The 17798-nt window shown below is 42.6% G+C and overlaps 1 protein-coding gene across 1 annotated transcript in view; it reads left to right on the plus strand.

Moving 5' to 3' along the window:
- The window catches only part of CCDC57 (coiled-coil domain containing 57), a gene marked incomplete at its 3' end in the record, with an annotated part of 28381 nt that extends 26953 nt beyond the window's left edge, over nucleotides 1–1428 (plus strand). The window contains exons 6-7 of the mRNA XM_080629624.1: nucleotides 736–858; nucleotides 1222–1428. Of these exons, the coding sequence (XP_080485750.1) occupies nucleotides 736–858; nucleotides 1222–1428 (330 nt within the window). The remainder of the gene's footprint in view (nucleotides 1–735; nucleotides 859–1221) is intronic.
- Nucleotides 1429–17798: the final 16370 nt, after the last annotated feature.

A 17798-nucleotide genomic window follows, 5' to 3' on the forward strand; every position in this document is an offset into this window, starting at 1 on the left:
AGTAATCACCTCCCTTGGCCTGCTGGCAGTGCTTTTCCTGATGCAGCCCAGGATGCTGTTGGCCAGAGGCCTCACAAATGCGTTGCTGCATCATGTTCAAATTGTAGTCCACCAGGTTTCCTGTGTTTCTGCTGAGCCGCTTTCCAAGAAATCAGCCGATTAGATTGAAGCTGCAATCTCCTCTGCCTTTGGGGAAAACTCAACTGAATTAAAGCTTATTTCCTCCGGAGGATCCTGTTTGTTTTTAATTCTTTCTTTATGCAGTCTTATTTCTCTTAACTGAAATCAAGCACAGATTGAGTGGCTTTTTGTGAATTACTCATCCAGGAATGTATAGGAGATTGAAGTTTCATGTTTCTCTTTTTGCATACTAAGATCTCTGTGATTATATGAAACTACACAGGAGATAATCCTATCATGTTGTCAAGAAATCGCAACTGTCAGTCACTTGAAGATTTTGCCATCTGAACACATTTGAAAAACATCTTAAGCATTTTTACATCTAGACACATTCTAAAAAAAAGAAGAAAGAATAACCACATACTTGTTTTGAGCATGCCATCCTGTTTATTAGGAAGGTAGTTTGGCGGTGTTAATCTAAAGGGAAAATAATTCTGTTTAATATTATTTATAACTGATTATTTTAAATCTAGCGGTGTAACAGTAAACTGAGCTATGCATGTATTATTTTTAGAGACCACGGATTACTTGTCTTGATGTAATATTTCATACTAGGAGCTGCAGTATGCAAAGCAACAGCAGCCCTCAAGGATATCTTCTCTAATTGTCTGCTCTGGCTTAAAGGATGAAGAAGCTCCAAGCAGATGTGGGGAAAAGACAGAATTACCATCCACTGAGGTACAGTGCAGTTTTATCGTCAGTGTAATTTGCCTTCAGTTGGAATTTTCAATTGAATTTGTTCAGCAGTCATCTCCTGGAAGACTTAAAAATATATGCTGCTTTTTTTTTTTTTTTGTAATTATGCATTGTTCCTGTAGAAAATATTATTTATTAACACTTACTAAACTTGGGTTTCTCAATCACTTTCATGATGTTGTAATTAATCTTCTTGTACAACCTTTCAAAATTAAAAATAATAATTTTCTTTTGACTTGCCTCTTGCTGAAACCTTCTATCTTTCCAAGACCAAGATGCCAATTTTTGCCTGTATTTGACATGAAAAGTATGCATCTCTGTAAAAGTGTGTTTGAATTTGAACAGGTTCAGCTAGATTTGTCCATTGAAAATCATGGGCCAAAGCAACAAAAGGCAGATACATTCTTAAAGATTGTTCAAAGTCAGCCACCCAGGCAGAGTCCTAGTCAAGCCCAGAAGGTCCAGCTTTCTTCATCTGAAGCAAATAATCCCTGTCAAGGTATGTGGCAAACTTTAGAAAAGGGATCAAGCCCCTTTGTTCTCAGTCTCTAGAACATTCACCAAACTAAGCATGTTTTACAAAGTAATTAACAGTTCTTGACTCTTCTAGAATAATGAAAGTACAGTAGTAGATTCTGCCACCTTCCACAAAATTTTTACATGACTGCTATTGTTGTTACAGTCCTGTAATCAGAATCTGAAGATCTAATGAGTTTACTTGAAGTGAATTTCACAGTTGCAAGCAGAAGTAAGAATTAAGAGTAACATATATATATATAAAAAAAATTCACTTCAAGTGAATTTCACTGTTGCAAGCAGAAGTAAGAATTAAAAGGAACATATATGTATCTCTCAATAGTTTTAATGCCATTGTTGCAAATACTTCCCCCCTTTTATTAAATACTCCTGGAAAATGCAAATATCCTTCTGTTTTCATAGAATCATAGAATAGTTAGGGTTGGAAAGGACCCTAAGATCATCTAGTTCCAACTCCCCTGCCATGGGCAGGGACACCTCACACTAAAACATGCCACCCAAGGCCTCATCCAACCTGGCCTTGAACACCGCCAAGGATGGAGCATTCACAACCTCCCTGGGCAACCAATTCCAGTGCCTCACCACCCTCTCAGTAAAGAGTTTCTTCCTTAGATCCAATCTAAACTTCCCTTGTTTAAGTTTGAACCTGTTACCCCTTGTCCTGTCACTACAGTCCCTGATGAATAGTCCCTCCCCAGCATCCATGTAGGCCCCCTTCAGATACTGGAAGGCTGCTCTGAGGTCTCCACGCAGCCTTCTCTTCTCCAGGCTGAACAGCCCCAACTTTCAACTTACCTGGGCCAGATATGAAAGCATTTGTCTGAGAACTGCACACTTTGTGTGTTGCCAAGTGACTGATGGATCAAATTGTAATTTGGCAAATCCTTGCTCAGTCATTGTTTTTGTGTCATGTTAATAGCTACAACACTGCTTAGTATGCTGAGACCCGAAAGCCAAAGGTGAGATCATGGGTATAATGTGGTATATGCTGTGGACACACAGTGAGCTAGGCATTGTTATTCACTAGAATTGTATAGTCCAATAGGGAATTTTAGCAAAAGTGCCACTTGTAAGGTATGTGCAGTAAACTGTAGCCTTTTCACAGGCGAATGGAAAGGAAACTTTTTAATGGTAGTCATTATCTTAAGCAGTGTATTACAGGTGACTCTCATGTCTCCCAAACTGTTGGCATGTTCATGAAGTAATTCATCATCAGCAAAACTTTGGAAAACTCCTGTGGATGGGACAAAAAGTAATGGCCTTAAATTATAATACTGGAAAAACTTATAGGATGGCTAATAATGGAGAGTGTTCCCCAGAAGTATTGTGGACTCTTTCTTATTAAAGGTCTTTATAAACAAATGGATGGATAAACATTTCTCTGGAATGTTCCAAGTAAAGGTGACTTGCATTTTTTCATAAGAGCCACAGCATTCAGTAAGTTATTTCTTACAGTGCTATGGGGCATGTGTGAATTGTTTGGGGGTTTTTGTTTTGATATTTTTATCATCATCATTATTCCTGAGATCTGATGGCAGCTGTGGGGTTATATGTCAGCCATTTAATAATTTTCAAACGAGCTTTATATTAATAGTGACCTGTTACCGTAACATAGATACTCAAGTGCCATTAACCAGACTGCAGGAGAAAGAATACAACCAGTGGGTTAAGGGAAGTGATTTTTTCCCGTCTATTTGGTACTTTTGAGGCCACATCTGGAGTATTGTGTCCCATTTTGGACTCTGGCACGAAGGACTTATGAACTAGGGTTTAGTGGAGGGTGAATAAGATGGCTACAGTACTGAAACACATATTACTTGAGAAAAGCTAAGTTATTCAGTGTGAAAAAGAAAGAGACGGTGGCCTGATTGCTGCTTTTTAGCTACCCAATGAGGGATTTTGGAGACAACAAAGCTAGTCTCTTAGATGCACAATGAAAAGAGGCAAGGGACACAAGTGTGCCAAGATGCAGTCTGAGCAGGGAGTCAAAAGCACTGTGACATTTCACCCAGAGGTTCTTTCCAATCTACATTGAATCTAGTTTTAAACCAGTGAATAGATGCAATGAACCATCTTTAGCAGCACACAAGAAAAAAAATATTTAAAAGGGCTTTCAAAATGAAGAATGGATTATAAGTGTATTTATTCACAGCAGCAGTTCATTGCAGGGGCAAAGTAACATGCATTGACAGACCTGTAGGACTGGAATGGACGTAGTGCTGGCAGTCATGATTCATGTGCTTTTCTGTGGGACTGTAATAGGAAGAGTATTTCAGGTCAGGCCTATATTGACAGGATAAGCAAAAGGATGTCTTTGAAACATTACTGATAGTGTCATGCAGTTTCATGCTGCTGGTGCATGATGCAACACCACTGGCAGCCTTACAAGGACATCAGTTTCTTAATGTCTAGAAATTTCCAGCCATCGTTGCAAAACATACTGTAGATACTTGGGGATCTAGAGAATAGCAAAGTGGAAAGATAATACTGCCAACCTGAAACAAGTGAAACATCAATAAGGGGGGATATTTTCCTGAGAACAACCTGAATTTGATCTCTGCATCCAGATTTACCCTAAGAATACTAAAGCGGTGCTTCTCGATCAAACATGCAGGCCCTGAAATACTGCATTGCAAGAATAGCACTTTTAAAAAGTCTTTTATGTTGCTTAGCTTTCTCCTGCTAGACTGATTTCAGAAAAAAAGATTGTGAAAGCAAAATCTTTTTTGGATGAATCTCACCTCAAAAATATAAGAAAATCATGACACGTGTACAAATATGCAATAGCTTCTGTAAATGCTGCAAGGTTTCTCTGTTCACATGTGGGCTACAGGACCTGTTTTGATTTTAGAAATAAATGTTAGACAAGAGGAGAGGAAGCTTTGTAAAACATTTAGAAAACTGGAATTTTTCTTCACATAATTTAGCTTAATCAAGTTTTTACTTACTACTGGCGATACTTGCTAGTTTTTCTGGAAGGAAAGGCAAACATCACCTATTAAAGTTCAGCTGTAAGCTGCAGTTAGAGTGTAGCCAATATTGTCAAGTGTGCTTTGTGGTACCATGTGAAAAGCTCCTGATCAGCTGTATCTCCTCGGGTCAACAGAGGCTGGGGTCAGTGCAGAACAAATAAGGACAAGGCAAGCTGTATCTGCACTTAGAATGTCCTCACTCGTCTCTTGTTTTATACATTTTTGGGGTAGATGAAACTCTATTTTCCATGCCAGAGGAGGGCTCCAGTTGTGGTGGAAGGTCCTACTGTGCATTTTGAGAACCCCCAGATATAGATGCAGCTGAGCCGTGGGTGTATAAATCTGAGTTTACATTGTAGACTAACAAAGAATGAGATTGAGCTGCTTTGAAGCAAAGTAACTTTTCTGGTTTGCTACTTGAACTTAGATAGGGAGTCTTTTACTGTAATTCTCATTGTTACTTGCAAGGCTCTGTGATGTGAAATTCTACACTGTATGGATCAAGAGTTATCTTAAGTGTTTCCACACTAGACAGAATTTCAACAGCTCTGACATCACTGACAGTTCTAAGAGCAATCCATGTGGGTAAAAAGCTGGCTGGAGAAAGAATCTGGTAAAATATTAACAAATAGAAAGAGCACTCTGGCTCTAGCTTCATTCTGGCTCCAATCAGATTTAGGCTCATGATTTCTTTTCTGCATTACATAAAACTTAATCTTTGAAGTGTTTCACAAATATAACTAATCTCCTAGTTACACTTGCTTCATTTAAATGGTCTTCTCCTGAATAGAAACTTGTTTAAGCTGGTGTTCCTTTAGAAGCACTGTTAGCCACAAGCAAATATCTAGTGACAAGTTTTTTAAATGAAATTTTCCGTCTGGGGAAATTTTAGTTTGCTTGTACAATCCCTTCAGTTTGGGGGGAAAAATAAAAATCTGTAAATCTAATTTCTGATTGTAGTTAACATGTATCAAATAGAAGATATATGCAGCATTACACTAAACATTTTGGTCCACTTTCAAAAGCAGTTTAGGCTCTTAACAATGATCTTACTAGCTCTTGTTGCCAAGGTCACTTCTGAAAGTAAGTTACAGGTGTGCTTTCTCATTGCTTGTGAAAACTACACAACTGTGCATGGTCATGCTGATTTTGTTCAAGGCCCTTCACACATGTAAGCAGTCTCAAGCAAACCAATAACACATGGAGGTCCTTATTTAGTGTTCTCTTAGGATATTTCCCTTTAAATAGCATTTCTTTCTCTGTGGTATTGGATCTTTGTCTTTTGCTGTTTTATAGGCCAAATCTCACAAGTTTGCAAATTCATGGCTTTAAATTTCTTTGTTAACATTGATTTTTGACAGTCCAAAACTTCTTAACAGCCATATAGAGCACTTGTGTTCTGTGTTGTTGTTCCAAACACCTTACTAAACAGCCTTTGCTAGTTATAACTGTAGTGTCTCTGCTGATGTCAAGAGACAAACATAGAGAAGACTTCAGAGGAAGTAATGTATGTGATTCACTGGTGCTTGGTTACTTTGCCTTTGGATCTACAGGATGAGGGCCTCCCATGTTATTTCTGAAAGTCATCCCATTGATTCTGTACAAAGGATCCTTCAAAACTGAGGGAGAATTTAAAAGCCAGGCTGTCTGTAAGTAGTGTTGACTGTGTGCTGTTTATGGATGTGCTCACTGCTGTTAGCTAGACCACAAAAAACAAGTATTCTCATTCTGCTGTGGCTCCTGTTGAGGCAAAATTATCTTTGAAGCTGTATTCAGTACCTTTCAGACACTGCTGCCTGAGCTGTTCTAAACTGTTGATGTTGTGAAATTCTGCTTTGCTATCTGCCAGATGTGGTAGTGGTCTAGGGTAATGCATTATAATGATTAAAGTCCTTTCTCCCAGGCAGAAAAACACACCCGAAGGTCTTCATGGGCTCAAGCATCCCCTTTCATACCTTCTCCATCTGTAGGTAGCCACTAGGTGGCAAGCTGAACAACATGATTCAGCATCAGTAGCACGAGTCCACTAAGCTTTTGCTACCTGCAATAACAAGTGCCATCAAGCTGACTCACTGCAAAGGCTGCACGCACGTGAGTGAGCAGCTGTTTCTAGGGAAGCCTGAAAGTAAAAATTGCTTTGAAAAGTGTCGTGTTTTGACACTAGCCACAGTGCTGTGCTTTGCTTAGAGCATTAAATGTAGTAGCTTTGCATAGAGCTATAAACCCTCAATAAGATTAATTAATTCCATAGTTCAAGAATACTTTTTATTTTCTTCCATGTAGAATTTTGTCTGGACTTTCTATCATGTTCTGCTGACTATGAAAATTTGCCTTATCCTACTAATGTCTTTCTCAATTTGTGCACTTTTTATTCTTGCTCTGTGATTGAATAGCTCCTGGGACTGAAGCCTGTCATGATCAAAGAAATTCAACTAGTACAATATGCTGTAGTGTATCCTAAGCAAGTCTATTATATCAACTTCTGCTGTCTGCTTTGTCTCTCTATAGGAAATCTAAAGTTAAAATCTCAGTGCCTTGAAAAACAAGGATTAAGTGGCTGGAGCCAAGCACCTGTAAACATTACCTATAGCTTACAGTAAATACTGTGATTGACCAATTCCACTGATCTTACCTAACGAAACCTGTGATAAGACTAAAGTTCAGTTAGTTGGAGATAGTGGTTTTCAGAGAATTATGCGAGAGGGTGCAGAATGGACTCCTAGTTGGTATTACGACCAGTCTCCCTGCTTCACGACCAAAAGCGTTACTTTTTGACTTAGTCCTCTCTAGTATACACAGGTATTCTAGGCAACAAAAATGAAAATTTCCGCAGTAAATGCCTCCCTCTGTGAGAGAAGATGAAGAGAGGAAAAAAAAAAAAACAAAACACAACAAAAACCCCAAAGAGAAAATGATAGTGCAGCTCTGTCAAGCCACAGAATTGCCTTTGAGCCCTTTGGATCATGCATACCCGAACATGTTTGCCACAGCTTTTATGGCTGCTCCTCATTTCGTGAAACAGATCAAACTATTGCAGCCAGCTACTTTATCACCATTTCACAATGTGGGAACAGGTAGGTCTAACTTTGTATCATGTTGTCTGGTGTGTTGTTATTGCTTTGGGGGATATAGATGTTCTCTCACAATGGAGAGAAGGGTAAACTTGTGAAAATGGTGTGTTTAAAAACATCTGAACACAGAGGTAGTGCTGGACCTGAGTAGTTAGTTTCAGCTGTTCAGCTGTTTTCCCTTCTCTCTTACACAGTCTGATGCTAAAGGAGAATGAACTGGTACAGATGAAACAAGGATTGACCAGGATATCATCAGCATAGCAAGCCCTAATGGACAGTTCTGTACCCTAGATGTAGCAATGGGTCTGTTACTCACTCAGTATAAGACTTTGACAGTGTGGCACTATGGCAGCAGTATATTTAGAAAAAAAGAATAAACCAGTACTCTTCAATTTTCCTGTCTCATAAGTAAATAAGAACATAACTACAAAGTATTTTTTCTTTTTTTTTGAGGAGTGGAGCTTGAAGTTACACATTCTGAAGAATCTCAGCAAAATATCAAAGCCAAGGATAAACTTAAAATGCCAGCTTCAGATTTGACAGTCAGAGGAACCAGGCTGGAAGTTCAGCAGAAGTTAAAATCCAGGAATTTATCTTATGCTTATCCCATAAAACCAAAAATCTCTTCTAAGGTGGCAAAAATACGCAACTATAATATTAAAGACTGATTTCTTTGTTGTCAGCAAGTTCTGGATCCACACTTGCTATTAACTTACTTTGAAATCTGTAAATCAAATCTAAATATCAGCTTCAATTCTGTATGTTGAGTTGGGATGTTTGCAGCCAGAAGATAGAACAAATACCATGTTTCATACTGTGAACCCTAAAGCAAAGGGTTAATCTGTGTATATTACTGGTTAATACAGATTTACTTTAATTATATGTGTTAAATGCTTGCATCATGGATTTAGAAATGCCCAGTTAATACTTATGTAAAGCCTTGTGCCTCTGATCAGGGCTTGCAGGTCTTTAGCAAATATTTTGTTGAGAAACTATAGATATGATTTAAGCTTAGAAGTGGGATGCCTCAACCTACTAGTTTTCTTATAATTAACAATGCAACCGTTAATCCTGTGCAGCTATCTCTCTACTTGAAAGAAGGGGAGGTTGAAAAGATGGCACCTGAATCTGTGTTTTCTCTAATCTTCTGCAGCTCTTTCCATTTGTTTAGACAGCATGAAAGAGTACAAAATTAAACTTCTATTGTTATACCAGTAATTATATTTTTATTTAACAAGAGATTGTCTAGAGTTTAAAGCAGTGAAAAACATGTTCATTATCAACACTTAGAATCATACAGAAGCATTGTAAGACCTAAGTCTTACAACAGATGAAACTAAAAGAAAACTTGGATGATTTCTGAGGTAATGAGTGTTATCTATATACTTATAAACCTGCCAGGACATTGAAACAAGTAACTGGTGTATTTTTGTAACATTTCCAGTAATGCTGAGCTGTCTTGGGATATTATACTGAACTGTGATATTACACTACTGTGTGATATTACACTTGGTATATTACACATGAACTTTATTAAAAGTAAAGGAAATACACGTTAAAAATGCAAGAAAAAAACTTATTTACTGTGAAGATGGTCAAGCACTGGAACAGATTGCCCAGAGAAGTTATGGAGTCTCCGTCTCTTGGTCCATCTGTGGATCAACTAAACACAGTTCTGGACAGCCTATTCCAGCTGACCCTCCTTTTGCTGAGGGATTGGACTAGGTGACCTCAAGAGGTCCAACCTAAGTGATTTTGTGATTCTGTGAGTGGTATCACTGACGTGAATAATATTTCTCAGTTGCTGCTAAAAACATAGAAAATCTAAACAAAATTAATGAAGAGAGCTACTTACCCATAAGCGGGGTTTTTTTTGTTTTTTTTTTTTTTTTTTCCTGTAGCACTTTTCTTTTTAGAAATGCTTTCCTGGTTCTTTTTGTAAACAGCTGCTCCTTTTGGCATCTGGCAAAGTGGTAGTAATTATTTTGAGAATTTTAATAATTCTTTTTTTGCTCCCTTCTGAAAATGTTTTGGTTTAGTGCAAAGGTGCTATATGATAATCAGATGCTAAATCTACAATGAATTTCATTGAGATGTTACCAAGCAAATATGAGGCCTGAGAGACCTTGTGAGATTCTTTCTAAATCATTTAATTACTTGAAAATCCTGTTGCTGGATTCAACATTTAACATTGTTCACAAGCCGGAACAACATGATGCATTCCCTTGAACCAGGCGCTGAATGAGCTCTTTCTGTAGCTCAAAGCATAGTGATTTCTAACAAATGCAGGAATTTTGGCCCAGATCACACCAGTTACAGCTCTCTCTGGTTGTTCTAGAACACAATGTGTCAATTCCAAAGTTTTGAATAGCTGTAGATAATCCTGATTATTATTTTTTTAATAATTTCCAATTTTAATTTCCAATTCCATGTTCAATATAGAACTGTGGAGATACACCATATTTCAGTGCTAATAGATTCTGTGCATTTACAGGTGTTAAAAGCAGTGTGCCCTTAGAAAATAAAGCAGTTTGTTCCATAATCTGTGCAACACCGCATCTGATCCTGGAAAACATTGCTCTTCATTCCTTACATCATGGATACAAACTCATGGGCTGCAGACTTCAGAATGCCTTTATGCAGTTTTCTTTGCAGGTTTTAAAGGATTTTGTTTGCTTCTTTGAGGGGTTTTGGTTTTCTTCTTGTGATTGATTGGTGTGACATGCCCTCCCCCCTCCCGCAGCATATCACCTGGCATGCCTGGTCATGCAGACATTTTGCCAGAAATGCAACTTTAACTTATTCAGTTTCTCTGAGAAATAGGTTTCCTTAAGGGAATTGTAGGTAAGGGAAGATGATAGCTCTTGATTGATTCATTTTGTTTTACTTGTGATAGAAAAAAAGTAGTTTAATCATTGTACATTTGTTTCAAAGTAACTGTGAGAACATAGTGTATAAGTATGCTGAAAATTAACAAAGCATTCCTAATAACAATAAATAACATGAACTATTGCATGAATCCTGTTTTGGGAGGCTGTGCTAAGTGTGTACTAAATACAAGGGGGGAATGTTCATGTATTTGTCTTATGACCAAAATATTTAACAAATTGGCATAGATTCTTAGCAACCAGATGAGAAAAGAGTGGTGACAAGGGAGTCCTGAAGATGCTACAGAATTGTACAAAGAAAGGAGAACCTATAAGAAGGGAATTCCAGCTGATCACAGAGTACTAAAAAGGTAAAATAGAGTAAAGTGGTGATTGTTGTTATGAAAGGGTTAAAACACTACGATAGTATTGAGGAATAGATGGATAAAGGCAAAAGTTCTGCTCAGAAAAGGTCAGGGTCAAGCTGTCTTTTGTGGCAGCGGTGTAAAGCACCGATGGCAGTGGGGCCTTGCCCAGTGTGTTCAATCCCAGATGAGCAATGGTGGGAGTGGCTGCATCCCGGCGTCCAGGTCCACGCTTGCCGACCGAAAGGTGGGATGTCTTTCTTTGGGTTGGAGTTGCAGTCGTAGGTAATACAGAACAAAATTCAAGTTTGTTTAGTTTTGCTTTAATTCACTCAATGTAAGGTATAAAGTGGATAAAAGGAGCCCGCACGCAGAGCCACCATCCCTTTTTCCGCCCTTTGGAAAGGGCCATAACAGGGTCACGGCGGGAGCGAGCGGCGGCCCGCGCCCCACCTCCGGACCTGCTCCGCTGCTGCCAGTCACGGCCGCGACGGGCCTGGGCACGGGGCAGCGCATCCCCGGCCGGCGTGCGGGCTGCCCTGTGGTAACCCCGGGACCATGCTCCGCCGGGGTGAACGACCGCGGCTGCCGGAGAGCGCCGGGTGCTGCGCGCGCCCCCGGCCGTCCCCTCAGCCGTCACCACATCGCCTTATCGCCTAGCAACACCCCACAGGCCCCGCGATTGGCAGGGCCGCGCCCCCGCCCACACGCTTCCACCTCCGGATTGGGCTTCGTCCCGGGATGGCGAGCCCAGCCCAGTGCCCCTTCCCTTTGTGCGTCGCTGTCGCGGGCGGGCGCTCCGTGGTCCAGGCCCGCCTGGCCCGGCACCCGCGCTCAGCTGCGTCTCCCGCCGAGCAGTGGTGCCGGCGCGGCACTGGGTCCCCCGTGTGAACACCCGCGGGGAGGTGGGAGAGGGACACGAGGAGGACCGCGCCCGCAGTGGGTTGGCGCTGCCTCGCCCCCAGCCACGCTGGCCCAAAGCCAGGGCCCCCCCCGCGGCGCCCAGCCTTCCACGCTACGGGGCGGGAAGCTAGGGCTTGGCCTGGTGCCACGGCATGGTGGCCCGCCTCGGCCTGTGAAGCCCTCCTCCTGTAGAGCGGTTCTGGCGGGCAGGGGTTGGCATCACCCCGGGGCCGGCTCGGGGCGGCCCTGCCCCGGCTCTCATTGGACTGCGGCAAGGAGTAAACTGTCAGCCCATGTGGCGTGGCCGCCGTAGGTGGCGACTGCTTAAATAGCGGCAGGAGCTAGAGGGAGACAGTGAGGAGAGTGGAGCATCGGCTGTTTGCAGCTGGGTCTTGCGCAGCGTCCGGTCCGCGTACGTCCGCAGAGCCTGCCTCGTAGCAGCTCGGTCCGGAGCTGACCCCAGTCTTCCCAGCACGAAGCCTTCCGCCGCTGTGCAGGTACCGGCGGGACAGCGGATATGGTGCGGCCGGGAGAGGGGTAGCCTCCACGGGCCGTCGCGCCCAGCTGTCGCGCCGGGGAGGCTCCATCTTGCCCTCTACACTGTGTGTGTGGCGGTGGGCCGCCAGCTCGGGCGGGGGCCGTGGGCCCAACCCGCACAACCAGAAGGTTCTGCCCCCGGGGCCTTGGTGTCCGCGCCCTGCTGTCGCGGGCCGCTCTCCTGTGGCCCAGTGCGGCCGTGCAGAAGAGAGTCCACGCCAGCTCGGCGGGGGGGTTACCGAACCTCAGCCTGCCGCTCCGTCCAGCAAGGCAGCGCGGAGGGAGGCTGGCCGCCTGCATTGTGGAGCTGGCCCTCGGCCATCTTGGCGGCGGGCGGGACCATGCCGCCGCTGCGACCTCTCACCACGGGCCGGGTGCTCGCGGGGGGACACAGGCGGGGCGCCGCTGCCTGCAACCCTCACTCGCGTCTGGAGGCAGGAGCCTTCCCGCCGTTTCTCCGAGCTCCAGCGTGCCGTGCCCCGAAGCGGCTGCGAAGGGCCGCGCCCGGTGTGGAGCGAGCGTGCGGCTGAATGGGCCTCTCTGTCCTGGCCGCGGGGCGTCGGCGCTGCGCTCTCCCGCGATCTCTCGGGTTAGAGTAAAGCCCTGGCGTGGCAGGCTGAGGAAGCCTGAAGGGAGGAGACCCGGCCCTCGCTATTACGAAAGGTGGCTGGTCAGTAGGTACTAAGAAGCCGTCTCTATAAAGGTGCCGCATATACTGCTGAACTTCTTTTTTTCACTTATATATAAACCAACTGGCCACGTGAGATAACCCATTGGTCGTACACCAGCCTGTATTTGATGATACGATGCTTTCAGGAACGTGATTGTCATTTCTGTCTAGCTGGTTTTGCTCCTATTTGGGTTTTATTCCACCTTCCTTTCCTGACATACGACCCAGATACTGGATGCATGTTTTGGTAGCTAAAAGCTGTGTTTGGATGATTAAATTGAAACGGGCAGTGTTAAATCTGTGTATGTTAGCTTGCATGCGCCTTCAGAGAGCAGTGTTGGGCACTTTGGAACGTGTCTTGCCTTAAAAAACAAAAGGGAGGAAAAGCCTCAAGGCTCATGAGCAAAGGATTTATCTTTTCCTGCAGCCTCTAAGCTTCTTGAAATAAACAGAAAATACTCGTACATTGTGAAAGGCTGCATTTAGTGGATGAATTCAGAGGGTGCCCTACACAGAGGGTACTTATGAACAGATACTTTACAAACGTGATACAGTGATACTGGAGACTTAAATTTTTGTACAAATAAATTTGGGAATCAACAGAGCCATGCTGATTCCATGAGCAAAATCTAACTTGCTTTTCTCAAATACTACCTTCCTAGTCAGACTGTGTTTCCTGCTAAGTAGTGCATTCTCGGTATGAAACTCACTACTGTTTTTCATTTGTCTGTTTCAGTTAAATCGAACCTATGGTGGTTGATGGTAGCCAAATGCTAAAACCAAAACAAAACAGAAAAGCAGCTTGTGTTTGTCTCTATTTTGTAAAGGTTTTGTTTGGTTTTTTTTTTCTTTTGGAGGCAAGCATTCTAGCGCTTTACAGGTGAAGTTACTATTTAATGACAGGCTTAATTACAAGATTTGGAAATGATAGAGATTAGGAAACCTGGATTATGATGTAGTCATACTGAAAAACTAAGAAAGCAATACATTTGTCAATATCTGTGCTGAAGGAAGCTTTGGAGGAGTCACGGATGGTTCATTTTACAGTAATGGGAGCTCCAAAAAAGATCAAAATTCAGGCTGCCTGGAAACAGTAGCTTTGAGAATTCTGCCCCACCTTGATAACAGCCATCAAAATAACAGTGAAATAAGCATTGTTCTCCTGTCTAGGAAAGAGAACTGTGCATCAGGTCAAACTGGATTTGGATTTTATTTGTTGTTACTCTGCAGTTTCTTCCTCCCTCCCTCTTCTCCTTTCTTCACTGAGCAGGTGGCATTGGTACAACGGAATAAGAAAAGTATTTTCTTCAGCAGCTGGCAAGTCAGCTATAAGTGGGAGCAGAAATCAAATTTTACTATGACTTATATTTTTCATGTCCTTCTTTTTCTTTCCCCCTCTAAAAGCTTACAAGCTTAATGGACAAAGATGTTTTTGTAGGAAAACAGTAGATAAAATTACTGTAAAAAGAAGAAAGTTGTGCAGCTGCCAGGGATGGTGGAGAATGATGACTAATACTTTTCTTCTTAATTAATTTTTGGTGGTGGATTAGTGAGATACTGAAAAATGTTTTAAATGCAATGGAGAACAGTATTCCAACTTCAGAGTAACATTGGTAATAGGATTAAGCTAACCTGATACCAATAGGTATGCAGTACGTAGAGAGCAAGGTTAAGAAGGTGTGACATGATTGGAGAAAGGAATTGGCATCAGTAAACTAACAACCTTGTCAAATGGCTGATGTGGGAGGTGAGCACAGGTATAAAGTGATGAAAGTTGTTACTAGTCAATAATAAAGGGATTGTTAGTTATTACTGGCCACCAATGGAATGAGTCAGCAACACAATTATCATTGCCAAAAAATATTGTGTAAATCCGCTGAGGTGGTAGTTTATGCTTAACTGAGATGTCTGGACTGATGTGTTGGGGTGGGTATTTGCTTCTCCCCGCTTTTAAAAATACAAGCTATCTGGGAAGAATTCACAGAATTCCATTAAAGCAAAACTGTGGGGTAAATGGAGGGAAAAGGGTGTTAGATGTCTGGTTGGATCCAGCAAAATACAGCCTTAAGAAAACAGAGAATCCTGTTTTTTTTTCTCCTCTTTATCTTCTTTGTCTCCCTTTTTTGACCTGTTGCTTTCAATAGCCTTGCTCATCAAATTCAGTAGGAACAGTCTCTTCTGTATATTTGCTGTAGCCCAATCTCCTTTAAAACAGATTAGAAATAATTTTATCGATCCTCTACTTCAAAATCTGCTGGCATGCCATGCATAGTCTAAAAGCGCACTACAGAAAAACAGTCTCTAATACAGTAAAATGATACAATACACCGTTTGTGGGTAATGTCAATCAACTTTAAAATGGTTTTCCAGCTTATTATCTGTGAAGAAAGATCAAAAGTATTGTTGGTAGCCATAACATAGACTGGTTTGGGTTGGAAGAGACCTTAAAACTCAGCAGTTCCAATCCCCTGCCATGGGCAGGAACACCTTCCACTAGTGCAGGAGGTCCAAGTCCTGTCCAACATGGCCTTGGAACACTGCCAGGGATGGGGCAGTCAAAGCTTCTCTGGACACCCTGTGGCAGCGCCTCAGCACCCTCACAGGGAAGAGCTTCTGCCTAAGAGCTCATCTCAATCTCCCCTCTTCTAATTTAGAGCCATTCACCCTTTTCCCGACACTAGTTGCTTTTATAAATCTACTAGATTCACTGTTTAGTCAGGGAGAACTTAATGATTTTTCCTTTTCCTACTGTTGTTTTTCATAGCAAATGATCTCTGTCAGCTGGTAAATCTGTAATTTATGCATTATTTTAGATGTAGGCATTTGGAACTCTTTGTCAAGCCTAAATCTCTCCAGTTCTTTGTGTATAAAAATTCTTAACTTGTGGCTGCTCTTACCCATTCACCCAGCTAAAATTAACTTCTTGGCTCTTCAATACTTTGATGACTGCAGCATCTTTTTCTCCACCTTTGACAGTCTTACTCAACTACATTCATAAAATGTTGGCAAAAATTGCTTTGCTGATAAATTCAGTCACTTCACTGTCTCAGAAGAACATTTTCTCAAGATTTGCTGTACCTGAATGGAGTTTTTCTGATACTGATACTCCAGGGAAAGAGATGCAGGATGGGAAGGAACAATCCCAGAAGTAATCTAAATCTTTGTCTCTAAATTGGAGAGACATCAATTTGATAGGTGGACCACTTGGTGGATAAAGAACTGGCTGGATGACCACATGCAAAGAGTGGTGGTTCATGGCTCAATGCCCGGCTGGAGATAAGTAATGAATGGTGTCCCTCAGGGATCGGTGTTGGGACCGGTCTTGTTCAACATCTTTGTCGGTGACATGGACAGTGGGATTGAGTGTGCCCTCAGCAAGTTTGCTGATGACACTAAGCTGTGTGGTTCAGTTGATATGCTGGAGGGAAGGGATGCTATCCAGAGGGACCTGGACATGCTTGTGAGGTGGGCTGATGCCAACCTGATGAAGTTTAACCATGCCAAGTGCAAGGTCCTACATCTGGGTCGGAGCAATCCCAGGCACAGCTACAGGTTGGGCAGAGAAGAGATTCAGAGCAGCCCTGCAGAGAAGGACTTGGGGGTGTTGGTTGATGAGAAAATGAACATGAGCCAGCTTCATTGTATGCTCGCAGCCCAGAAAGCCAACCGTATCCTGGGCTGCATCAAAAGGAGAGTGACCAGCAGGTCAAAGGAGATGATCCTGCCCCTCTACTCTGTTCTTGTGAGACCTCACTTGGAGTATTGTGTGCAGTTCTGGTGTCCTCAACATAAAAAGGACATGGAACTGTTGGAACAAGTCCAGAGGAGGGCCACGAGGATGATCAGGGGACTGGAGCACCTCCCATATGGAGACAGGCTGAGAAAGTTGGGGCTGTTCAGCCTGGAGAAGAGAAGGCTGCATGGAGACCTCAGAGCAGCCTTCCAGTATCTGAAGGGGGCCTACAAGGATGCTGGGGAGGGACTCTTCATTAGGGACTGTAGTGATAGGACAAGTAACAGGTTAAAATTTAAACAGGGGAAGTTTAGATTGGATCTAAGGAAGAAATTCTTTACTGAGAGGGTGGTGAGGCACTGGAATTGGTTGCCCAGGGAGGTTGTGAATGCTCCATCCCTGGTGGTGTTCAAGGCCAGGTTGGACAGAGCTTTGGGTGGCATGGTTTAGTGGGAGATGTCCCTGGCCATGGCAGAGGGGTTGGAACTGGATGATCTTAAGGTCCTTTCCAACTCTAACTATTCTATGATTCTAATGTTTCAGTCCCCTGAAATACAAATTATATTTCTCTCCCTAGAGAGCAGAGGCATAAAATAGAATCATAATCACATTATCATCTTGCATGTCTCTCTTCTCACACTTAAATTGTAAGTTATGTGCCTGAGATCCATTATTTCTCTGCCCCTAGTGCAGAACTGCTGCAAGCGTAACAGTTGTGGCCCTTGACTGGGTTTTCCAGGCACAGTGGTAATGCTGATAATAAAACTGACTTACTAGACTTACCTGAGTAGAGAAGGTGAGAGACTTCTCTTAAGAGCAGAGTGAAGTGGGCCTATTACTGCCAACTTCAGTTTTGGGGATTAGTTTCTCGGCAAGAGCCTTGTGCATTTGGCAAGTGTTTCTCTCTTTAAATGAGCAACCAGAGTGGAATGGAACTTTTTTGTCTGAATTTTTAGCATAAGACTGAGAAGTCCAAGATGCCCTTTTGGGAGCACTTGCCTGTCTGCTCCCAGATGGGATGGACTGGATGAGGTAATTGTCTCTTCTACTTCAGTGTTGCATGTTGCATAATTCAAGTTACTCCACAGATGTGAATCAAGATAACTGCTGAAGGAAAGAGGAAGGGTAAAAGAAATCAGGCAACAACTTCTGTGGTGTTGTGTCCTGGCTGAGCTAACCAGAGGACTGTACTTTCCCTCAGCACACCCCACTCTTCCAGCTACAAGAAGGTTTTATGCCTGAGCAGTGTGTGCATGGAAGAGAGGTC

Source organism: Psittacula echo (assembly GCF_963264785.1).
Source record: "Psittacula echo genome assembly, chromosome: 14".
Taxonomy (NCBI): Eukaryota; Metazoa; Chordata; class Aves; order Psittaciformes; family Psittacidae; genus Psittacula; species Psittacula echo.